The sequence below is a fragment of the Pipistrellus hanaki genome (genome assembly GCF_964339955.1).
Source record: "Pipistrellus hanaki genome assembly, chromosome: 10".
NCBI classification, from domain to species: Eukaryota; Metazoa; Chordata; class Mammalia; order Chiroptera; family Vespertilionidae; genus Pipistrellus; species Pipistrellus hanaki.
In genome coordinates, this window is record NC_140512.1 from 8,768,767 (window position 1) to 8,794,711 (window position 25,945).

General features: G+C 43.7%; 1 protein-coding gene across 1 annotated transcript in view; it reads left to right on the forward strand.

Moving 5' to 3' along the window:
• The first annotated feature begins 8,187 nt into the window (after nucleotides 1–8,187).
• The window catches only part of GARS1 (glycyl-tRNA synthetase 1), a 35,072-nt gene continuing 17,314 nt past the window's right edge, over nucleotides 8,188–25,945 (forward strand). The window contains exons 1-8 of the mRNA XM_084896854.1: nucleotides 8,188–8,479; nucleotides 12,713–12,814; nucleotides 13,566–13,668; nucleotides 14,331–14,472; nucleotides 16,322–16,410; nucleotides 16,807–16,883; nucleotides 18,985–19,130; nucleotides 21,320–21,469. Of these exons, the coding sequence (XP_084752980.1) occupies nucleotides 8,240–8,479; nucleotides 12,713–12,814; nucleotides 13,566–13,668; nucleotides 14,331–14,472; nucleotides 16,322–16,410; nucleotides 16,807–16,883; nucleotides 18,985–19,130; nucleotides 21,320–21,469 (1,049 nt within the window). The 5' untranslated portion in view covers nucleotides 8,188–8,239. The remainder of the gene's footprint in view (nucleotides 8,480–12,712; nucleotides 12,815–13,565; nucleotides 13,669–14,330; nucleotides 14,473–16,321; nucleotides 16,411–16,806; nucleotides 16,884–18,984; nucleotides 19,131–21,319; nucleotides 21,470–25,945) is intronic.

Genomic DNA, 25,945 nt, shown 5'->3' on the forward strand with positions numbered 1-25,945 from the left:
AATCACTAGTTGCGCAGCTATGACCACAGTCAATTTGAGAACAGTGTTATCTATCATCCCCAAAAGAAACTAACCCTTTAGCAGTCATCTCTCATTTCCCCCAATGCCTCCCAGCCCCGAGCAACCACTTTCCTGACTCTGATTTGCCTATTCTGGTCCTTTTAATTGAATTTATTCAATATTTGATCTTTCATAACTGGTTTCTTAAATATAGTTTTGTTCTATGAAGAGTGAGAACTTCTCATCTTGAGAATTGTGAGTGCTGTGAAAGAAAGTGTGGTTTGCGAAATAAGAGGATGTAAGACAGAGGGTCAGATTTTAATTATAATATAAAGCAGTCCATGACTACCTAGGGTAGTCCCAAAAGTGTGATGCAAGCTAGTTCAGTCTGCAGTGGACTACTGAAGGATCTCTAGAATATGACAAGACGCACCTCTTAACCAGGGAGCCAGCTCTCTGCGATGGGCTAATAGCCCAGCTGCACACAGTGCCCTGTAACTCCCTTTTTCACACGTCTTCCATCCAAAATGGTTTTGTGGTCAAAGCTGGAAAAGACTGTTTGGTCTACTTCCTCTTGGACAGTCCAGGGTCCATGACCACAGGAAGGAATCAGAGGATACCTGTCAGGAAGAAACCTGCTGAGCTCTGTTAAGTCCTGACGTCCCCAAACCTTTGGTGTGGGGAAGCATGTTACCGAGCATGTTGGAAAATGCCTTGATTTTTGAAGGATGATTGCTTAGTTCTTGCAGGATCATATTAACTAAACCGTTATATTATCCGGAAAATTGAAGACAAGCAATGATGTTGGCTAGATGTTATTTATTGCTTTAATATGATTTCAAAGCCATTTGTCGATGACTTAAACGAAGTTGTTTTAATCGACCTGTTTATGGCCTAGCAACTTAAGAGGACAGCGTATCTCCTCTGTTGATAAGCTGTCAGCAGCTCATCTGCTAGGGGAAGCAACCCTAGCTATATTAGTATTTTATATAGAGTATGATACATACAATATGTGAGGACTGTTCGAGAGGCAGTCTGGGCAAGGCGCACTTTGCTGAGCCAGCTCTCTGAAGACTTTGGGCGTTAGCTCCTGTCTTGGTGAGGTGTTGCCTCACAGAAGATGGTGATAAGCCTTGCAGCGACCCCATTGCGGAATCATCCTGCCCACTAACACGTTCTTTAGCAACGTGCTCTGGCAACAGTGGACTTACATTTTGTGCTGGCAGCTGGGAAGTCAAGCTCCAGGTTGGTTAAGGGTGGCCCTCCCCAGTGCCTACTTGTAGAAACAAGTCCACCCCAGCTAAATTTGGGCATTATTTCTCTCACTTTCCCTTGCTTGAATAATAATATAATTAATCTAGCATTGCTTTGGCATAAGTTACTATCTTTTTAAGAGACGTTATCCTGGATGCTATTCGCACGCTTTTGACATTCCCTCAATGAACTGGTGTTAAATAAATGGCTGGCAAAGACAAAATTAGTCTCTGAGTATAATTTTACCGCCAAAACATAACACTAAAGGGGAGAATTCCAAATCTTCGTACTGTTCTGGTTTGCTGCTGCCTGGCTTGGTGGGTGATACAACCTTTTATCACAATTCCAGTCCTTGAAATCTTACCAGACAGGGAAGCTGGCCCTGAGCAGGTCTGCCTAGGGCCAGTGGGTAGTGTGTGGGTTCTTGGCTGCACGTAGAAAAGAATTCACAATACAAGCCCAGGTGACTGAGGGTGTGTTTATTAAAGCTGGGAACAGAGAAACAATGGAAGGCCTTCAGGAGAGCGTAGGCTGGGCTGCTTTAGGTCACTGGGAAGTCAGAGAAAAAGGAGCCGTGGAGAGAGAGAGGTTCAGGGGGTTAGCCTGGGATGAGCTGCCGCTGCCTGTTGCTCGCCTAGTTGCAAGTCTTCATGAGGTCCCTTAGAGTTTAAGAGGTGCATGCCTATGGGGGAAAGCAAAGGGGGCAGGGGAAGGCACAGAGGGAGAGCACACACTGGGTCCTTTGTCCTGAGGGTTTTTTTCTCTTGCAGGTGGGAATCTTAGGGGAGGGTTTCAGCAGAATATTCACCAATTTTCCAGGTGTGCTCTTTCAGGGTTGAGGTCTCTACTGGTTGGTTAGTGCCAGGGCAGGGGACTGTTAGTCATTGCAGCTGCCCCTATTGTTGCATACTTGGTCTGGGCCTGGAGCTAAAATACAACCGGGGCCTAGATATTATCTTTAGGGAGGTGACCTTCTTTGTCTGCGTAAGTTGCTGGGCCAGTCGGTTCAGCTATCTGTCTCAGTTTTCCCATTCCACATGTCTTGGCTTACTGGCCTGTTTGAGAAATGTTGCCTGCCTTTGCTGATTAAATTCCTGATAATCAGGTTGAAACTGCAGTTATATATAGAAATACCTATCAACCTCTATTACATGCAATAGTGGTTACAAACTGGTGAAAATAAGAATTTGATTGCCAGGCTGAGTGAAAAACATGTGATGGAGTTTAAAATTCTCAAACTGGAAAAGGTTTGGCTCCTTGGTCCTTAATATTTTCCATCCTTCTTCCTTTGCTCTTTCTTGTTTCCTTTAAGGTTGTCAAAGCAGTTTACAGGGGTTGTAGAGCAGGTTAGGCAGCTTCATGGAAATGTACCTAATTAGCAGCATTGGTAGCAGCAGCTGCTCTTGTTAGGCTAGTACAGTGGTCGGCAGAGCGCGATTTGCCCTCTGTTGACTAATGAGTTTGCCAACCACTGGGCTAGTAGTTTCTTAAAATGTTTCAACTTGCTCATTAAAACATTTTAGTGTCAGTACTGATTCATGTTTCCCACTACCAATGAGAAATCTTCCCAAATTCCAATTTGGAGGAAATTGTTGGCTTAGCAAGTTCTACTCGCAAGTAATATGATTTTTCATGCTGTCAAGAAATTAAGAATCGCCTCAATATGTATCATTACATGAATTGTTAATACAAAGTAGATGACTGCATTTGGCAGTAGGCCAGTCTGGTTTAGAGGGTACAATATCTGATGATCTCTTGAAATAATTTCAGTGAGCAAATAGTAGGCCATGTCTGTCGTTGGAGCAGGGGTGTTTTCTGGCTTCTCGGCCAGAGAGGAAGGTTTAGAGGTAACAGGGAGATCATTTGAAAAATATGTTTGTTTATTAAATGGATTGGGTTGACACTGGTCAACACGAACATATAGGCTTCAGGTGTGGGTTTCTACGTTGATCTGACTACTGCACCCTGTGTCCACCCTTCAAAGTCAGATCTCCTGTCACCTTCCATTGGGACTCCCTCCGAGGGAGATCATTTTTAGGAAGAATATCTCCCAAATGTTTTAATTCCTCATAAAATTATGAGGAATTAAAACATTTCTTAGGATGAAACAGAACACATCTTTTTTTTTTCTCCTTTAAATAATTTCATCCACTCTGTCGAAAATAATCTGTTTTGTAGAGTTGTTTTGCATATAACTTTGCTGACCTCCCAATGCCTAGGAAACAAAAGTAAAAATAAACTCAAAAGACTGAAACCTAGCAAAATAGTTGTTAATATTTATGTCAGCAAATTAGGACTAGACCGGAACGGAAGGAATCCTGCTAAAAAATAGGAACTGTGAGTAGTTCGGGTCTGCCTGTAAAGTCTTGGCCTTCTTTACTTTCCTGGAAATTTCTTATTTATTCATCAAAATTAAATAAATGTTACCTCTTCTATCAAACCATCCCTAACTTCCAGGTAAATACAGTCTTCTATATTTATAATACTTGATTGACTACTATTTCATTAAGACAATTTATTTGTTGACATGTTTCCTTCCCCTACTAGACCAGGATTATTACAGAGGGCAGAATTGTCATTCATTCAACAAGTATTTATTGGGTGTTTACTACGAGTGAGCAGGCCATTTTGCTTCTGCTCACTACTGAGGAGTAGTCATCTTTTTCTTCCCAGCACATAGTACATACCTGTCCCATTACTGAGTAGGCATTACATGAGTCACTAAATAATTCCATAACCGAGTGACAGGATGAAGAGATGAATGGCCTCTATTGTGTAAGGGAGAAAAGGTACCCATTTTGCAGTGAAGTTTCAGTTTTCCCAATGTGCAAACAGAATCGTTGCGAAGAGAAGGTAAGCTCCCAGGGAGAGTAGGATCTCTCCTTCTGCAAGGAGACACAGTGACTCAGTGCCTGGTGGGCCTTTGGAGAGCCCAGGGCAGTGCGAGCCTGTGGGTTTCCCATTTTTGCAATATGTTTGTTGCAGAATACATATAAGGCTTGTTGATTTTTCTCTTAACGTACTTTCCTCTGGTAGCGTGCCCCTCTTCCTCAGTATAGTTGTTGCAAATCATTTTGACAGCAGGGAGTCCTTTTCCAAGGTGAGCATGAGCCATCCTAAGCTCTGCACTCCCATCAGCAGATGGCCCACACGGGCGGTGTCAGGCTTGCCCAGATTTCATACTTGAGATGAATACTCATTCCATGGAGCCTGATCTAGTTGTAACAGCAAGTGTGATTTTTTGTGGTTGGGTCTGACGTAAAGGAAGATAGGCACAAAAAAGAAAACGACCGATTTTCCTTGTTTATTCACGGCAGTAATACATATAAAAAACTCTTCTGTGAAATTAAACTTTTCTACAGACTTAAATTTAATTACACAAGCCTGTCTTCATAACTAAAAACAGGCAAACTAATGTGCCAATTTTTTAACATACGCATGTGGGAAACCTCTTTTATTATATAATGGACTTTCAGCTTTAAAGGACACCCCCTCACCCGAATTAGTCTGTGAGATCGAGGTTTTACCTATAATACCGTATAAAAGAAAACATTCTTATAAGTATAGGAAAATATACATAACCAGGTTTTTTCCAGCCTTTACCAGGATGTGGGGAGAATTAGGGAGTCTTGTAGCAGTTATAACTCTTGTCCCTACCTGAGAATGCAAGACTTGTAAATCCTTGCAAATTTCTTTCCATGTAATCTCTCCCTTTTCCATCCCAGGGAATGTCTGTCTTGGAACTGGTCTTGATGGACACAGTGTCCTAAATCATCATTTCCACCAGGTGGCAGCACTACACCAGCAGGCACAGCCTTCAGGTCACTGAGCCCTCAAGAGTGTGACCAAGAATTCTTTCCTCCCCTTTACATTACTATTAAAGAGTTCTCAAAGAGGCAACTTTTTTTTTGTTCCTCTTAGACCAGCGGTTGCCAACCGGTGGTCCGCAGACCACTGGTGGTCCATGAGGTCCGAAAGGTTGCCTTAGAGTCTAAGGCTTAGACTGTCAAGTTGGTTTTAGGCAGACCTCCAGAAAGCATTTCACCTGAACTCCACATCGCTCATGGCAGGAAGGTATATGGATGGGGTCATTAAGTCAAGATAAAATCTTTTTAATAGCCACACAAAGACCCAAGGGCCAGAAGAACCTAGAGCATATGGATAGTTTATAAAATAGACATTTCCAGAGATGGGTCATATTTTAATTTGAAACCCATGGTGGACAGGGTGGCTGGGTTTTTCCATGGTAAAGAGTGTAGGGTTAGCGGTGATCACACTTGGCTGTGCTAGCATTTGGCTCCTTTGATCTTCATGTTGAGTGAGTGAAGTCAGACATTCATTCTCTTGGGCGGATAAACTCAAGCATGATGCCTCTCCTACATTTCTTCTATAGAAAGTAAAATCAAAATAGTTGACATTAGCCTTTGTTAGCTAATGCATTTTAGTTCTTTCCTCTGGTTGGTAAACATAGACTCTCTTTCTAGGAAACTTGAGGCCCCCGAGAGACATGGAAAGTCCAGAGCAGCTCCCTCAATACAGTCTGGTGTTCTATTGCTCCTTTGACTCCAGGATCCACACTAGATTATCCTGGAATTAAGATGTCCAAGCTTTCAGACTCCTAACTGGTTCTGAAAAGGTTCTTGGTCCAGCTGGGATCCAGGGCCAGGTGGAGGAGAGATGTGATGGTGGCTACATCAGGAACATGTGGAAGGTGGATGGAGAAAGGAAAGCTGGGTGTCCATGCATTGGCCGGGCTGGTGTCTGTCCCCTGTAACCTAAGATTGTCAGTTGACATGATGCTGAAGCCTGCTGTGGTCCCCTCGGCCCCTGTGGTGAGCCCCCGTCCCTGGCAGGAGAGGGAGAAGCTCTTGTCCTCCTGGGCTGGGGCGTCTCACCCGGGGATGTGGACATATGGACCCGTGGCAGAAGCTGTGTCTTCCGCCGCTGCAGCTCCTGTCCACGCTGCTGAAAAGTGGCCGTGGTGTGGCCGAGGTACAACCTTCCCACCCTCTGCCTCTCCTCTGCCCCAGCCCTGGGACATACACTTCCCTCTCATCATTTAGGCAGCAAATGAAAGAAATGAGTGAAACTTAAATCATGCAAACATTCACGGAGGCAGTGTCTTCGTGTTACCGGGGGTGCCCAGAGGAGCCTGTGCGGAGAACCGAAGGCTGATCAAGCTCACATCTAAAACCCTGGGTCCAGAGGAAAATTCCAGCTAATGGGAAACACTGGCCTCACCTCTCCCATGTGAGGCTTCAGCAAAGTGCTGGTCCAGGAAAAATGCCACTCACTCAAAAGATGAGTCCTCAGAAAGGAAGCCGCAAAGGCTCTCTCTGATATGTAAGGATCTCTCTTATATACTAGTAAATATAGAAGCTTAGAGAAGGGACAGGCAAAGCGTGTGGCAGATGCAGAATCGTCACCAGGAAATTGCTGCTGTGCAATGTCACCCCGAGAAATTTAATTTAAAAAAGGAATTGCATAGCCCAGCGCACGTGGGTCAGTGGTTGAGCCTCAACCTATGAACCAGGAAGTCAGGGATGGATTTCCCGTCAGGCAGATGGCACATGCCAGGGTTGTGGACTTGATCCCCAGTGTGGGGCATGCAGGAGGCAGCTGATCAATGAATGATTCTCTTTTTTTAAAAAAATATATTTTATTGATATTTTACAGAGAGGAGGAAGGGAGAGAGATAGAGAGCCAGAAACGTCGATGAGAGAGAAACATCGACCAGTTGCGTCTTGCACATCCCCTACTGGGGATGTGCCCGCAACCAATGTACATGCCCTTGACCAGAATTGAACCTGGGACTTTTCAGTCCGCAGACCTACGCTCTACCACTGAGCCAAACCGGTTTCGGCTGAATGATTCTCTTTTATCATTGATGTTTCTCTCCTTCTCTTCCTCTCTGAAATATATATATATGTATATATATATATATATATATATATATACACACATACACACACATTATAAAAAAGGAATTGTATAAAAATATTTTAAAAAGGAAAATGCTGCCGAAGAGCTGATGAAAGCTGCCACCAAACAATTGCCAGTCATTTCAAAACAACAAAATGATTGCCTCCTAGAAGAAAGAGTACAGAAAAAAACTGGGAATGTAAAATGAAAAAATCGAAATTGGCCCAACACATTATTTTGTACTCCCTCGATGCAGAGGGAATTCAGCTTTTCTGGCTGGCCAGCCTACCCTGGGGCCAGGAGGAAGGGAGTGAGGCATCGCAGGGCAGTGGCCTATCACAGGAGGCGGGTCCGCTGATGCCGGGCCACTCAGGAGTCCCGCGCCCCAGGATGCTCCTCGCCACACCCTGCATCATCATGTTCCCAGCCGTTTATCATCTCTCTGCCCCAAGCCTTTCCTCGTCTATGCTGGTTTAAATGCTGCACACGCTGAAGGGTACCGATCTCCAAAAAGCCCGTGCGTGCTCCTCCTCTCCCTTCCCCAGCTTTTGTCTGGACCTTGGCAAGGCAAGGATGAGTGGAGTAGGGCAAATCACCTACCTCTCCAGCCTGTTTCCTCCTCTGAGGGACGGCTGAGCTGGAGCAGCACTGACTCTAAGTCCCTACACGACTCGGTGTTTGATGACCCTGGAAAGCACAAGGGACGAGAGATCAGACGCTTCTGCAAGTCTCGGATGGAGCTGCGTCCAGGAATGTCCACATTACTGGGGTGACCTGGCGCATCCCTATGCAACTATGTTCGCAAGGGGGGCTCCCTGAGTCCCCACAGCTCTCCCGGCCGCCCCGAGGGGAACCTAGCCTCCCAGGGGCTGGAGGATCCCGGGCCCTTCCGGGTTTCTGTGTCGAATCTGCCGGCGGCGACCCGGCGCCGCGCCGCGCCCCCGTGTGGAAAGTGCGGCTGCGCGCGCGCCGCGGCGTTTACGCGGCGATTTCATCATGCTCCGGGCCGGGCCGCGCGCGCCGCTTCCGCCGCCGCCGCCGCCGCGCCCAGGCCCGCCGGCCCATGCCCTGCCCGCGCCCGGCGCTGCTTAGAGCCGCCCGCGCCGCGCTGCTGCTGCCGCCGCCGCCCCGGCTCCCGGCCCGGCTCCCGCCCCCGGCCCCGGCCCCGGCCCCGCCCCGCAGGCCCCTCGGCACGCGCGCCCCCGGCCCGACCTCGTTCCCCGCGGCCGCCTCCCCGAGCAGCATGGACGGCGCCGGGGATGAGGAGGTGCTGGCGCCGCTCCGGCTCGCCGTGCGCCAGCAGGTACCGGCGTCCCGCGCCTTCCCCGCAGCCCTCCCCTCCTCCTCCCCCCGCGCTGCCTCCCCTTCCCTCCCGGTGCCCTCCTCCCCGCGCATCCCTGCCCCTCGCCGGCGACCCCTCTCTGGGAGCCCTCGGCTTCCTGGCATCACCTTTGCGCCCCCCGCGCGCGTCAGCCACCTTCCCTCCCGAGGCCCCCCGTCCTCCCCTCCTCGTGGGCGGCTCCCTCCGCCCGCGATCTGGTCCCCTTCCCCGGTCCTGGCTCCTGCCCGCGCCTCCTCCCTCCCTCCCTCCTTCCGTCTCTCCGGCGGGGCTGGATCTGGACCCCCCGGTCCCTCCGATCCCGGCTCAGGGTCCTCCACTTCGGTTTTCCAGCCTGGGCTGCGGGCTTTGTGCGCCCCGGGGGGCGAGCTGCCTGCTCAGCTGGGGCTGCGGTTCCTGTCTTTAATCTCCAGCATGTATCCTCCTGGACACCTTCCTGCGTTCCTTGCTTAGCCGAATGACAGGCCGAGAAGATTATAAGGGGGGGAAAAAGTTGGAACGTGGGTGTGGGAGGTGTTGACCGGGCCCCTTTCTGATAACGATGGGAGTTCTTGGTCCTTCTCTTTGTCGGGTTCCGAAAGGGCCCTTGGGAGTGAGCGAGCCCGGGAAACTGTGCATGCTGCCGGGTTCCTGGCGGAGCCGGCCCTCCGAATGGAACTTTCTGAAACTTGATTTTGCCGGCGGGAGGGAGGGAGGGTTCCTGCGCCGGAGGACTCGGCGGTGTGCGCAGGCCGGCTTCTCCCGGGCCAGGGCCTGGGGAAGAGAAGGAAAAGGCTGTGTCAGAGGGATTCCCATGTCCAGGCGGGGAGAGCCCAGCGCTGGCGATGATGACCTTGTAGTAAACAACGGGCAGGTTGGGATCGATGACCTTGTAGTAAACGACACACGGGTTTCTCCTCCGGCACGAGCGGCGCCTGATGCAATAGCTTGTCTCAGCTGGGAGGGTGGAACCCTCCCTCCATCATTCATTGGGGGCAGCTCTGCTACACATTCAGCAAACCCTTCCACTTGGCGGTCTCTGCTTCTTGCTATATGAGCCTGACTCACTCAGTAGTGTTTTATTTTGCTTTTTCACTGTGAGCTTCATTTTTCTCTCCTTTCTGATGGGTATCAGAATGCTTATTTTCCATCTCCCTACACCCACTCTCCCTGAATCGTATTAGGTGTGGTTCCTTTGTTGTTCCTGTAACTCAATTTTTGTTTTATGTCCTTCACTGTGGAAGGGAGAAAGCATCTAAATTAAAAAAAAAAAAAAAAAAACCTAAAAAAAAACACCACGTTCCCAAACCCCTCCCTCTGCCACGTTAGCTGGAACTGCAGTGCAAATTATCTGTCTGCAGCGAGACTGTGGAAGCAGTTAAGTGCACTGCCATCGGTTCCCGTGCCATTACTGTATTGCATCTTGTTTATGCTGACCTGGTTCACTTTTTTGTTTAAGATAGTTTTTGAATATGTAAGTTTGTGTCAGTTAGGTTAGATTCTTTATCTAGTTTTCCAGGACCACACATAGGAGTTAACTACCTGAAACTTTGAATCACACCGATTCCAGTGTCATTTGGAAGGGGGTTTAAGGATCATCTACTCACCCGCCCCCCCCCCTTTTTTTTTTGCTTATGAGAAAATGAGGCACACATCACATCTCTATATTTTACACTGCGAAGTTGTCCAATTGGAGACATCCTTGGGGATTTTAAGGTGCTTAACAACTAGTCGTGTTAGTGAGATGTGTTTCATATAATTATGTATTTCATATAAACTTGCAAATCTGCTAGGCTATGTGAATGCTGTTGCTTTTTGGAGGTTAGGTTTGTTTGACCGAAATGCATGTTCCTGTGGCATATTCTTAGTTGCTTATTGGAGAATTAGTTATGGGACTCCTAAAAGGGTTTCAGAACACCAAGAAAAAATGCATCATCATCATCATCATTGATGAAAGGTGCCCTGGGACAATTGAGTTTTTTGTTTTTTTTTAAATGAGGTATTAACATAGAGTGGCCTCGTCTTTATTTTGCCAAATAAGGACATTAAGAAAACTAATACAATCACCAAACTGCCATCTGAATTTTGCTTTCATTTCATAAAAGAAAGAGTATTTTAATACAAAAAAGAAAAGCCATAGCTCATCCTTTATATTTAGTAGGTTTAACTTTAAAAAATATCTAATGCATTTTTTTTTTTTTTACCATATATTATGAAAACTCAGTCCTGGAGTGTCTTGTTTGGGATCGGGATAGATGAATGAATAACACTACTGGTGTTTCAGTGTTTCCTATTTTTCTATTACTGTACCTGGGAAGACAGCTAGAATCCAGATCGTGGCAGTAGTAAGGAGACAGGGTGAAGAGCTCCAGCCTTTCTCTCCTTTGATTTTCTGAACTGAGTGTGCCCATTACAGCTCTTGCTTGAGCCGCAGAGGGCACCTGAAAAGTTCATGACATCATTGTCAATAGCTGGAGAACATTGGAAATCTGAGACAGACTCATTAATCTTAACAAGAACCCTCGTGTGTGAAAGCACACCCCTTACAACGGCGGGGTTTTTGTTGTTTTTTTCTTGGCCAGCTGAATATGCATCATGACATACGGATCCTGTGGAATGATTTCTCATCTAATAATTACTTTGCTTTATAATCACAGGCTGTTATTTCAGATATATGTCTTCAGGTAACAATTTACCCAGGAACCAAGCTTCTACTTGATGTTTCTTAAGGGTGATGTAGATGGCGTTTCACATCAGTTTCATTAAACACACACACACACACACACACACACACACACAGTTGGGTAGTGAAGACAAGAGGAAAAATAATTAGAAATTAGGAATCCTTAAGTACTTTCATCCATGTTTAGATCACATCCAATTCTTTTGTTTTCGGGGTTGGATCATCATAAATCATGATTTTAAAAGTGATTCAAGGAAATCGGTTTTAAACACTCCCTGCCTTACCTTCACCTGCGCTGGTCCTGTGCGCTGCTCTCTCCTCAACCAGGAAGCTCCAGAAGAAACCGTGGGTGGAATGTGTGGGAGGGGCAGTACTTGACACAGAGTGGGAGACACACAAAAGAACTGCTTGCCTACATCTTCACCAAGTTCAAGACGTTCGTGAGAATGACTACTTCCCGGCCTCTTTTCAGAACAAAGGCTCTCACACGTTCTTATCCCCATCCGAAAGCACTGTGAGTGAGCATTTATGAGACAGCTGCTCTGACAAGCCGAGGAAGGAAAAAGGACACTGAATAAAGAATAACTTAATAATAGTTGTGAATTTTAAGTGCTTGGCACTGTGCTAGGTTTAGGTTGTGATATCAGTCAACAAATATAATTTTTAAAGATATATTTTATTGATTTTTTTTTTTTTACAGAGAAGAAGGGAGAGGGATAGAGAGTCAGAAACATCGATGAGAGAGAAACATTGACCAGCTGCCTCCTGCACACCCCCAACTGGGGATGTGCCCGCAACTAAGGTACATGTCCTTGACTGGAATCGAACCTGGGACCCTTCAATCTGCAGGCCGACGCTCTATCCACTGAGCCAAACCGGTTAGGGCAACAAATATTTTGAGTGCCAGAATTCTGTTTACGTGCCATAATTCCTCTCTTAAGACAGGGACAGATAAAATGCATGTACGTAAGTAAGCCACTGCATTGATAGGGCGACTTCAGATATTGTACGTGTAATGAAGAAGCTGAAATAACGAGAGAAGATGGCTAGAGAGGTCAGGATGGAGCTAGTTCAGTGGCTCTGAACTTTGAGACCCCGTGCCCCCTTTTACACCAGATGCTTTGGAATTCTGTTACTATCCTGCAGTGACGAAGATGGTCGTTTTTTTATAAGTAGAGAAGAGAGAGATTCCAGGAGATAATGGGTCTGCTTTTTGGTTCTTCTGTGTTCTCTATACTAATCTTGCTCTTTCCTTCGTTTTGTCAATGCCTTTCTCTCCTTCCTCTTCGCCTGTTTCCCTCACCACCTCTAAAACAGTAGTAATAACCACTTTAAACCCTGTGTACTTGTTTGAATATTCAGCTGGGCTATAAATGCTGAGGGCAGAGACTTTCAATTATTCTTAATGACCTCTCATATACTAGACATTTGAGCGGCCTTATTCTTATACAGATACTTTTAAAAGGCGTGCTCGAAGACGCATTGCTAACTTTTCTTGACTTCAGTCCTGACCGTAAATTCTCTCTGTTGGCCAGGGAGATCTGGTGCGAAAACTCAAAGAAGAGAAAGCACCCCAGGTCGATGTGGACCGAGCGGTAGCTGAGCTTAAAGCCCGGAAGAGGATTCTGGAAGCAAAGGTGAGCCGTGAGACTCTAAAACAGGAACGTACGCAGGTATAGGATCATCCATCTTTATTTCATCTCTGTGGGTGGGAAAGACATAGAAAACTCTCATAGCAAGTCTCATTTGCTTTATCTCTATTTATCCGGATGCCTTCCTCTCCTCTTCTACCCCGCCTCATTTTTTTCAGGGTGCAACTCAAAATCTCACCTTCTCTTTGAAGCCCTCTGACCCCTGACCTACCCCTCCGCCCATATTCTAGACTCAACATGCCCGATGAATCTCTATGGGAGGCACAGTGCTTCTCTTCCTCAGGGGACCTCCCATGCCTGGGAAGAATGGTTTTGTGTTGACATTTCTGTTTTTTCTTTTAAGGAAAGGGTCTCTCCATCTGATACCTGCTCCCAAATCTTTCAAATGATAAATCTCCCACCACCAAACAGAAGTAGTGTGGTGTTTGAAGTCATTATTTTGCTACTGTGACCCACTACAAATTTAGATATTATCTGTATCTGCACCTAAGTAAGCCTAGTCTTGTAATCTTGGAAATGATCACATATTTTTCCTAAATAATTAAGTAAAGATATCTTTTCTGTAACTCAGATAGGGGGGAAACCCCAAGGTCTCTTATTTTTTAAGGATATCAAAATCTTGTCTGAGAAATTTTATATTGAGTTTTGCTGAGGAGTAAACTAAATTCACATGTGTAAATTCATGTTACTACGCATCCTTCTCTCTAATCATGTTCTCCATTAAAAACCCGTGTAGGAGCTGGCATTACAGCCCAAAGATGACATTGTAGACAGAGCAAAGATGGAAGATACCCTGAAGAGGAGGTTTTTCTACGATCAAGCTTTCGCTATTTATGGAGGTAGGGGGTTAGTGATGGAAAGAACAGGTGTGCTGTTCGTGGCTTTAATATTATTCTTAAGTAAAAACTGGCTTCCAATGGACACCTCCTTGTCTGAGGTCACCGAAAGCAAAGGATGGATATTTTTCTTTTGTTTGTTTAGCGTCAACCATTTGATGTGAAATCCGTTTTTATTTCCCTCTGCCCTACTTATTCTTGAAGACTCGGTTCAAGTTTGGCTAAACAGATCTCTCAATGTTTAACTTCGTGAGGTTAATATAGTGGCTCAAATTCCCAAGAATAAATGAGAGAATTGGGTGCTAAAATTATTATTATCACTTGAAACAAGAACTTATTGTCTAATTTCTGTAGCAGAAAAAATTTTTTTTTCTCATTCTGTTCTTGTACGTGGACAAACTTCTTTTGCTTTCTTTTTTTTTTTTTTTGCTAATTCTACTTGAAATTCTTAATATGGCAAAAGTAAACGAGTAGGAGCTTTTTAATTTTACCTCTGTCAGCTAGTGGAGGGAAGGCCCTTAGTACTGAGGGATTCGAATGTTGACTTGAACATATTTCTAGGGAGAATATGAAGTCTCACAGGTATCCGTGTCCCATGTCTCCTTGCCTTTACTTGTTCAGCGTGACAGGGTCACGTGCATGTTTCCCTTGTTCCCTTTTTGCAGGTGTCAGTGGCCTGTACGACTTTGGGCCCGTTGGCTGTGCTTTGAAGAACAACATTATTCAGACCTGGAGACAGCACTTTATCCAAGAGGAGCAGATCCTAGAAATTGACTGCACCATGCTCACCCCGGAGCCAGTTTTAAAGTAAGATTTATAGTTTGAGGGCTGTGATTCTTTAATATGCACATTTAAGAACTTTTTCTGATTATAAAAAGCTACCCATGTTCGTTATAAAAATCTAGGGGGAAAAACCTAGGAAGTATTCACCTGCTATTCACAGATAGTCATGCTAAGGTCACTGTAGTTATCCTTCCTGTCTTTTTTCTCTTAAGTCTCTATGTGTATCCATGTTGGTAGCACACTGCTGCTTTTATGTAACATAGGTGAACATTGACTTCTGTCCTTAGTTTTCTAAATCACTTTTTAAAAAAATATATATTTTATTGATTTTGTACAGAGAGGAAGGGAGAGAGATAGAGAGTTAGAAACATCGATGAGAGAGAGTCATCGATCAGTTGCCTCTTGCACACCCCCTACTGGGGATATGCCTGCAACCAAGGTACATGCCCTTGACCGGAATCGAACCCGGGACCTTTCAGTCCCCAAGCCGACGCCCTATCCATTGAGCCAAACCGGTCCCGGCTCTAAATCATTTTTAATAACAGCATAGTATCCTGTTTTATGGGTGTGCCGTGCTTTATTTAGCTAGTCCACATTGTAGGCAATTAAGTAGTTTCTAATTTTTTATTGCATTAAACATATTTCCTGATTATTTCCTTAGTATAAATTCTTAGAAATTCTGGACAAAGGTGTAAATACATTTTTAATCAAAAACTGCTATTTGTATTGAAGTTTCAATGCAGACATTTAGATTATTCCTACCAGTATTGTTGAAAGCAGAGCAGGATTGTTTGAATATAAAACTGAAAGAGGAATTCTTGTCATTTTGTATATCACTTCATTTAATGTTGCCTGATAAAGAGTTAATTTCTGCTGTTTGCATCCCTTAGTCTTTCTCTTTTTATTTTTTTAATTTATCTTTATTATTGAAAGATTACAGATGTCCCCTTATTTCCCCATTGACACCCCTCCTCTCCATTTCTAACCTCTGCTTTCTCTTAATAATTTCAGCCAGTTAACACTAGATGATGGATCTAAAACACATGTGTCAAACACAAGGCCCGCGGGCCAAATCCAGCCCGCCAGGCCTTGCAATGTGGCCTGCACCGCGCTGTCATCACTGCACTCCGCTGTCAGTTTATGACATTGTCAGTTTATGACTGTTCAGTAAACCATTCGGCCCTTGATTTAGGCTGGATTTTAGATTTTGGCCCCTTCTCTGATTGAGTTCGACACCCCTAATCTAAAAGATCAAGAGAACCTGTTCTTGAGCTACTTGCTCCACTAATGGGAACTGTGTAGAGATAATACTGTGTCCATGCAGGTTTCAGGGGCAGAGAACCAAGGTGCATTATCTATAATTAGAGGCACAATGCACAAAATTCATGCATTGGTAGGGTCCCTAGTGGCTGCCTGCTGCTGGCCAGGTACTCCCTCCCTTCCCTGGCTGGCCCCGCCCCCTGGTCAGACTCCCAGATGAACTCCAGGTTGAGGGACAATTTGCATACTACGCTTTTATTATACATGATGAGATAAGAGTTCTTAGCTAGCCACGTTTGCCATGGTTTGGCCTTTGCTTGTATTACAACTAATAATAGGATAGGTGTGAGTTAATTGATTCTGCGAAGTAGCACAGACTTTGTGAAAAAGTGTAACCTAGGTGATGTTTTTCTTCCTACCGGAAGGAAGAATTTTCTCTGGCATACATTATCATCTACATGGATGCATTACTATAGATGTAGGAGCTTCCATCTTTCAGATTCACACATACACACTATGGATAAGCATATAGAAGGGAGATTGTCTTATGAGGTAAAAGCTATGTGTTAATTTGTATGAAAATAACAAACTGGCTTGGCATTTGTTACTTTAGGACTTCTGGCCATGTGGACAAATTTGCGGACTTCATGGTGAAAGATGTGAAAAATGGAGAGTGTTTTCGTGCTGACCATCTATTAAAAGGTATGGTTCTTCATCTCAGGTAGGATTGATCAAAACAAAGGGTTTAGATGAAACCTTCCTCAATGTTTTTCTATTAAAATTTTGGGGGGTGCATAATATACAAAGGCTAAAAAGTACATGGATCTTAAGTATACAGATAAAACCCCTTACTTTAAAAAAATGTATACAGATAATTAGAAATTCTCTAAGTCAGCAAAAAGGGTCAAGCCAGTATCATGACTCCCTGTTAATCAACCAAGGGGTTCATATCAATTAGGACCATTATTCTTGGATACATTCTTTTTACCTATCCAACATTGAAACCCAAAAATACACTGTCCCCAAAAATAGAAGAAAAAAATACACTGTCCCCTTTCCTCATTGGCTGAAATTGACATGTATCAACATGTCTTATAGCTCATTTACAGAAATTGATGTCTGATAAGAAGTGCTCTGCCGAGAAGAAATCAGAGATGGAGAGTGTCTTGGCTCAGGTGAGTTCTTGAGAGACGCTGTCACAGCACCTCAGATAGGTGCTGTCTTTCTCCCGCCATTTGATGACTGTCGAACTCCACTTGGTGCTGACCCTGGCCGAGGTGGTCATCAAGCCAACTTTACCTGTCTCTCTCATAGCATCTCCAATTACATTTTTATTTTCTTCTCTCTACTTTTTTGGCTAACCCTTTATTTTAGCCAAAACCAGCAAGTTTGATTAAATAGGCATAAAATTTATTCTCTCTCCTTGAAACCCGTTTTCTCCGTTTAATGGCAAAAACCAGAGGAGGGCTGAATGACGAGCAGGGTTCAGTGTAGATGTGGCGATTTGGGGGTAGATATTTTTGTGAGAATGCTCTTGTCAGCCACTTGATCTGCTTCTGATTGCCCTATTATATCATTCTTAGGATCTGATGGGTCGGCCTCCAATACAGTTTTAAAATTTCTATTTAAGCTGACCGATTTTTAAAAAATATATAGATATTTTATTGATTTTTGCAGAGAGGAAGGAAGAGGGATAGAAACATGGATGAGAGAGAAACATCGTTCAGCTGCCTCCTGCATACCCCCTACTGGGGATGTGCCCGAGACCAAGGTACATGCCCTTGACCGGAATTGAACCTGGGACCCTTGAGTCCGCAGGCCAACGCTCTATCCACTGAGCCAAACTGACTGATTTTAGGGAAGACAGAAGAGACCATAGAAGTAATCTATTCTGACTTTTCCCAACTGTGGGAATACCTTCCATAGCAGAAGTAGATGTTACCTTTGTGTGGGTCACAGATCACTTGAGAACATAACCCTTTCCTCTTTTCTCATGAGAGTTTACTGGGTATTTCCTCACTGTTGCCCTATCTGTTTTGTAACAAGCTAATTTTTCTCTGTGCTATCTAGCTTTCCAACATTAGCGGAGAAATTTTCTCCGTCATTTAAATGGAAAATCTTCTTAATCTAGCCATTTATTTTAGGTTCTCATGAAGTATATCTTATTCCTTGCTTGATGCTCATTGTCAATTCTTGTATTCTGACACTATTTTTTTTTGTTTTGTTTTTTTAAAAATATATTTTATTGATGTTTTACAGAGAGAAAGGGAGAGAGATAGAGAGCTAGAAACGTCGATGAGAGAGAAACATCGACCAGCTGCCTCTTGCACTCCCCTCACCGGGGATTTGCCCGCAACCAATGTCCATGCCCTTGACCGGAATCGAACTCGGGACCTTTCAGTCCGCAGACCGACGCTCTACCTCTGAGCCAAACCGGTTTCGGCTATTCTGACACTGTTATAGCTACACATTTATTTCTTATTTCCTTTTTCCCCCTCAAAGGCATGAACTTTATTATTCTTATTATTATTAGGAAAAAGATATGAAACGCATGTCTAATTACCCTTAAATTACTGTTTCCTATTCTGAATGCTAGAGTTACCAAGGTTTTGTGTGTATGTCTTTGATCATAACAGTTTCATTTATTCCCAAGTAACTTAACAGACGCAGGAAGTAATTAGTTGATTTGTTAAGTCATATTTTATAGTTTGAGCACTGACTTCCTGTTTCTTCCCAGATCCACGTTCTAGGAGAGCAGCCTGTTTTCTGATTTGTCATGTCAGCTGTATATACAGCTGCCAGTGTAACTTTCAGTGAGAAGTTGGGGACCCGTGGGAAGTGCTTAGACATGGCCCTGAAGGCCCATCCTTTGCCTGAGCACATTTTAGTGCCTCTGACTCCTTTTCAGCTTTGCAAAGCATGGCAGGTTCTTTAAAAGGCATTAGCTTCCCTTTGTGGTAGGAAAAGCTCTATTCCTGTTACGTGGCTTCAGCAGCCAGATTTCATTCTCTTATTTCTCCTCTCTGTCCATTTTTGCTGACCCAAAAAAAATGAACCTCTGATGAATGTTAAGTTTTAGATCCTTCCCAGAAAGATACTTCATTTTCCTGTTGGTAAATGAAATCTGTGTAAACTGGCTATGGTTTTATGTGGATATCTGCAGGTTATTTTGGATGAGTTTTAACGGTGGATGGGGTTTAATACGTAATATTTTATCTTATGCCTTGTTTTTTTTCTCAGTCTTTTATACTATTTTTCCCCCCCCATGTTTTTTAGCTTGATAACTATGGACAGCAAGAGCTTGGGGATCTTTTTGTGAACTATAATGTAAAATCCCCCATTACTGGAAATGATCTCTCCCCTCCAGTAGCTTTTAACTTAATGTTCAAAACCTACATTGGGCCTGGAGGAAACATGCCTGGGTATGTATCATTTGTTGTTTATGTGTCAAAGTTATTAACATTGCTTGTCCTAAAAGGTAAATATCAATATTAGCCATGAGGGGGAAATGATGGAAAGTGATGTATAAAAAGTACAATATTAAGGAAAAATTATGACAGACACATTTTATTTCTTCTAGATTTTTAGTATATATGTTGATGTTTTTGGCCTAGAAAATAAACAAAAGGTATGATCATCATTCCTTTTAGTTATACTGCATATACAGGAAAGACAGTTGAAGAGTGATTTGAAAGTCACGGAACTTGCTGCTGAAGGAGAGGAGAAGCCATTCGGTCCAGATGAGCGCTGTCCAGCAGACGGCCTGCAGGGAGGGGAATGTTTGTAGTCTGTGCTGTCCAGTGTGGTGGTCATGTGGGGCTGATGGGCACTTAACTGGGCTAGTGCTTCTGAGGAAAGAAATTTTAAGATTTATTCAATTTTAATTAATGTAAATTTAAATATTTACATTACATCGGACAGCACAGTTTAGCTTTGATTTGAAAGACTTGATTTTCACAGACCAGAGAAAACCTGGACTATTTATAGTATTACCCAGAGATTTGGCTCTGTATTTTCAGATTCCTTGCCCATTTCCATCTTATAGCTCCAGATATTTTCCTTATGATCTCATTTTTAAAAAAAATATATATATATTTTATTGATTTTTCACAGAGAGGAAGAGAGAGGGATAGAGAGTTAGAAACATCGATGAGAGAATCATAGATCAGCTGCCTCTTGCACACCCTCCACCGGGGATGTGCCCGAAACCAAGGAACATGCCCTTGCTCGGAATCGAACCCGGGACCTTTCAGTCCGCAGGCCGAGGCTCTATCCACTGAGCCAAACCGGTCCCGGCCTTATGGTCTCATTTTATCATATTTCATTTATTTTATCTATCTATTTAATGGTCTCATTTTAAAGGGCAAGAGAAGGGTAGGTTTTTGCAAGATGAAGTTAAATAGATCATGTTTCCTAGAGTAGAAACTAAAGAGTGATAAAAATTAATTGAGACAGAATGTTACTAGAGTTACTTTACTGAGACACAGGGCTGACTTGAGATATTTGTGGAGAGAGGCCACGAGGTAAGCCTTTCATTTTGGCAATACATACCCAGAGTCATAAAACGGGCCATATCCTCTGGTCTGTCTTCCCACTCCTAGGAATTTATCTAAAAAGTAACTCAAAAGGAAAGGAAGTGATACTTGTCAAGGGTGTATAAATTAAAAGTACAGCTAACCTACTTATCCTATAATTTGGGGATGGTGAAATAAATGACACAAAGTAGAACATTTCGGTAGAATACTCTGTAGCTGTTGAATATGAGAAGTTTTCAGTTATTTAGAAACTGGAGAAGTATAAAATAAATGAAAGAATGCATAATTTTTTAACATCCTACTTAAAAACCTGCATATAACTGTAGCTGTACTTCTGTTTGGGTGAAATGTGCAAAGGAGGACAAAAATCAAAGGTGTTTGGTGTGTGAGAGAGATGAGGGTAGGATTTTATTGTTTCTGTCTTCATTGTAGAGTTGTTTCCATAAAATACGTATTGTGAAGTAGGCTGTTGAGAACGCTTTCTGAGTTGTTTTGCACAGAAGAGGGACCGGGGATATTTGCTTGGCTCTATCTTTAGCATATGGAGAAATATTAGAAGCCTCTGGCTGAAAATCTGAAGCACCACGAAGAAGAACATGACATGAGAAACCTCGAAAGTTCCCTGGCTCCGCGTGATGCTGTGATGAGTGAGCGCTCGTGTGGAAGGGTAGCCCACGGTGACGCTTTCACATGTGGGTACACTGATGCACGGGTCTGGTGTTCAGAAGGATCTGGAACTGCCATCTGCCTCCATGTAATGGTTAGCCAGGAAGAATGGCAGGTGTTTTAGGGAAACGGTGAGAGAGGTGGTATTTGATTCACTGGAGTAGTTAAATAAAATGCCATTTCTATCAGAGTATTGCCATACAAGTTACCTAATGCATTCTCTCATACTTGCTTGGTAACGTTTGCTACCGAGGAAATAACTATTTCTAAAACTTTGTTATAGGGCTCGTACAGCTTTCTGTGCAAATAGTACACTTAGGACTTTTAGGATTTGCATATAGAATTTCAGATTTGTTGGGAAAGGAAAACTTAATTTCTTTATAACCGACTGATTGATTTTTAATGTACAGGTACTTGAGACCAGAAACTGCACAGGGGATTTTCTTGAATTTCAAACGACTTTTGGAATTCAACCAAGGAAAGTTGCCGTTTGCTGCTGCCCAGATTGGAAATTCTTTTAGAAACGAGATCTCCCCTCGGTCTGGACTGATCAGAGTCAGGTACTGCCAACATTGTTCTTCTGGTAAAATTAGTAAGTGATCTTGGCACTGAATTGGACATGAAAACTTGCTATTCGGTCTCATTCTTTCATGATTATGTAATTATTTTTATGCTACAAAAAAGCATGTTTTACATTTGTATCTCCAGATGTAATCTCTGGGATGACTGGCAGCTGTGAGTAACGAAAGTGAACTTGAAGGGAAGGGTGGGGAGGGTGAAGAGCCTAAGTGTCTTCCCTGCTCCAAAATGACTTTTCCTTTTGTTCATCATGTGCTTGTGATTTTTTAAAAGATTAAAAAAAATTTTTTTTAATTGATTTTAGAGACAGGAAGGGAGTGGGAGAAAAGGATAGAAACATCAGTGATGAGAGCAAATTGTTGATTGACTGCCTCCTGCACATCCCCTCCTGGGGCCATGAAAAGTAAAATACATAGAGGTACAATCCTACTGGGGATTGAGCCCGAAACCTGGGCATGTAACCTGACCAGGAATTGAACCGTGACCTGCTGGTTCATAGGTCAACTCTCAACTACTGAGCCACACTGGCTGGGACATCATGTGGTTTGAGGATGGCAAGACATTGATTATCTAACCCAAAGCATTTTCTAGCGGTGGTGATGCAAATAAGAGTAGGGTAAGGTAGGGATGGGGTGGTGGTTGTGACAGAAAGGTCATTCCAGGACGGCATTGTGGGGTTAGAAGTGTTTCAGTAACCAGCTGTGTTCTTCTAGATATTTGGGGGGCCTATCTGACAGGCCAGCTGGCAAGGTGACTACTGTCCGCTCTTGTTCAGACATCCGCTCTTGTTTAGAGGCTCTATTCCAATGCCCTCCCTTTGTCAGACGTGTCCAGGAATGTGTGGGAAGGCGTGCGGGCACTATTTAGTTACATTTTCTTTTGGAAACTTAGTATGACTTATCTGTTTATGACTTAAGCTTTTGGTGATTTTTATGTATTTTCTCACTGATGTCATCTCTTAGGGCAGTGGTCAGCAAACTGCGGCTTGCTAGCAACATGAGGCTCGAGAGCTGCGGTTTGCCGCTCTGTTGACTAATGAGTTTGCCGGCCACTGTCATATACTACCCTTTACCTCTGTGCACACAATATGCCACAATTTCCTAATCCTCACAGCTTCCAACTACACGGTAGCATTTTGTCTAGTCCAGTGGTTGGCTGCAAGCCACGGTTTGCCGACCACTATCTTAGGGTAAATAAATTCTGTCTAAAAAATAGCTGAAACCGGTTTGGCTCAGTGGATAGAGCGTCAGCCTGTGGACTGAAAGGTCCCAGGTTCGATTCCAGTCAAGGGCATGTACATTGGTTGCGGGCACATCCCCAGTAGGGGGTGTGCAAGAGGCAGCTGATCGATGTTTCCCTCTCATAGATGTTTCTAACTCTCTATTCCTCCCTCTTACTCTCTGTAAAAAAATCAATAAAAAATATATATTTTTAAAAAAATTCTGTCTAAAAAATAGGGTAGGTAGGTCAACCCAACTTAGGCTCTCTGCAGTCCCACTGCCCCACCCATTTCCGCTCTTTTCTTCCTTGCTGTAATTATAGACTTCAGTCACAGCATATCCCAGCCACAGACTCTACATCAAAGCACCCTGCCATCTGCCTGCTCTCATTAGCCCCCCGACTCCCTCTGAGGAAACGGCCTGTGTTCTGACCACACTTATCTCCAGGCCTATAAGCCCTTAGCCTTAGGATCTAGAAGGGGAGACTTCCTGGAGGAAAGAGCCTGCACAGAGGAACAGTGACTCCAGTTTGGACCTGTGTGTATTCCAGTTTCCATGGCCCCAGGTACATCCTCCGAACTCAGACATGAGGCAGCTGGTAAAATCGGCATTAAGTGTTGATTTCTGCCTCCCGTTTGTGAGTGGGATGATTTGACAGCACAGATGCAAAGACTTTGGCAGCAGATTGTTTTGGGAATCTGGGCGAGGCCCTTATTTCGATCTGCCCTGCATTTTAGATGTTGTTTCTCAGCCCAGTTCTAAGCTCTATGAAGTCAGACACTGTTCTTCTCTCTCTTATATTTCTGTGCACACAGACGATATTTCATAATTGTTGAAAGATAATCTAGACATAGGTGCTGCATGACTAAGAGATACCATTATATTAAAAAAAAACACTTTTCCCTCCAGTAGTTACTAAATTGGCATTCAGAGGAATCTCTCTGGAAAATCATTACTATGTGCATATTTATTTTGTCATGAAGCAGTTAGCTTGATGTTAGATTGTTCAACGCAATCCTTATGTCATCTGCCTTGAATAACACTATTGAAGAAGCTATTACTCCAAAGAAACCAGCTATATGGTGCCATTGTCAGTCATTTATTTATTCAGATCAATAAAAAAGAAGAAATCAAACTACTCTTAAAGCTAGAGAACAATTTAAATTCACTATTGATTTCTCATTATTTGAAAAGTAAATATCCGGAGCTTGTAAATACCAGACTTGCTAATGCTTTAAGGAAAACTATTCTATTTGGAAGTCAGCTCCGTATTTTACTTCTTTCTGTGTCCGGTTTTTGCTTAAATTTTCCTAGTTTTGAAAATTATTGATCTGTTGTTTAAAAATTATTTTTCATTAAAAGTAATAATCTTTTGTGGTTGCATCTAGTGTCAAAGAAAAAAACAAATAGTAATTAAAGTGGTAAAAACTAGATTTTATTCAGGACTCTTGCAATAGGGAAAGAAAGACCTCAGTATAGAACAGGGCTCAATTCTGAATACAGCAGTCTTCCAATATTATCCACAGGGGATATGTCCCCCGACCCCTGGTGAATCAGGCCAGCAGGGGAGCAAATAAGTGTCAATCAGGCCTGCAGGGGAGCAATTAGGGGGTAATCAGGCTGGCAAGCAGAAGTGGTTAGGGGCAATCAGACTGGCAAGCAGAAGTGGTTAGGGGCCAGCAGTGAGATTGTGAGAGGGATGTCTGACTGCCGGTTTAGGCCCGAGAGGGATGTCTGACTGCCAGTTTAGGGATCGGGCCTAAACCGGCAGTCAGACATCCCCGAGGGGTTCCAGATTGGAGAGGTGCAGGCCGGGCTGAAGGAACTCCCCCCTTACCCCCCATGCACAAATTTAGTGCATGGGACCACTAGTGTCTCTATATAAAAGGCTAATATGCTAAGTATCCCTCTGACCATCCCATCAATCTCTATGACATGCACTGACCACCAGAGGGTAGACGCTCAATGCAGGAGCTGCCAAGAAACACACTGGCCATTTACAAAGAAACAGTAACCAACAAAGCAACAATCGGCTTCCCCCCAAGTGGGACACAGGCCCTGCCACCACCCCAGAGTGACAGCCCACCAAATCGCAGTCAATGCTTCCAAGACCCCATGGCACAAAATGTGGCCCACAGCTCAGCCCAGCCCGCAAAAGGTGTCTCTGGGCACCAGGTAATGATATCACATAGCAATGCCCGGCTTCCTCTCCCTAGCTACGACTTGCCTCCGTGGAGTGGTGTTCCTTGCCTCAGCTCAGGAACACCACTTGGTTTATAGCCAGGTGGAAAGATTTAAAACTTTAACCAAGTGTCTCGTCTCAGTTGCTCCTCACAGAAGTCCTGGAGTAGGTAGATAGGAGACTCAGTAGAATCCTATTTTCTTTTCATTAACTGAAAAACAAAGATTTAGAAAGTTTAGAAACTTGACCTGACTGAAAAGAAGTAAGATATGGTGGAACTTGAAAATGACTTCAGGTTTTCTCACTGTGCAGAATACAGTCAAACACTGCTGCAGTTAAATATTTCACCCTTTGTTCTCCCTGGGTGATCTACAATAACAGTTTTCATGTTGATATTTACTGCTGCGTTGCTGACAGTTACCTGAAAGAGAAGTTGAGATACTTCACTGGGCTGGAAAAAGTTTAGCTACATCAGAAAGCAGGTCTAATTGAGATGGGGATTACTAAGAGGGAACAGTAGGAGAACAGTAGGAATAAGGGGATTCTGGCTAAACTGCCCTGATAGGACTCTTGCTGAAGACAGGCCAGGGCATCAGACGTTACCTGGGGCTTCGTGGAGGAGGAGGATGACCAGATAGCTAGCGGGAGTGGTTCTGATTGAACTATTTCAGCAGGATTATTGCTAAAACTGGATTTTACAATGAACTGCACTGATGGGCCTCGAAGAAGGTCCAGGGCCTGACTAAGACTTGGTGAAGTAAAGCATCTTTGTCACTACACAGAAGGAATTAATGTCTGAGAGAAGTTGCATTGTGTTTGTTTATTTAAAATACTGAGTAGTAAAGTTTTCATGAGTGTAATTAAAATTAACAACCACCTAGACAAAACTAATCGAACTTTTTCTCTTGCTATCCCATTAAGAAACAATTTCCGGTTTAGTGGTGAGATTTCCTGCAGTGTGAGGGCACATCATTGTAGAATTAAGTTGAGAACAAGGGCCTTGTTTGTTGTTTATAGTTAAGCATGCAACTTTTGCCCCTTATGTTTTTCTTTCA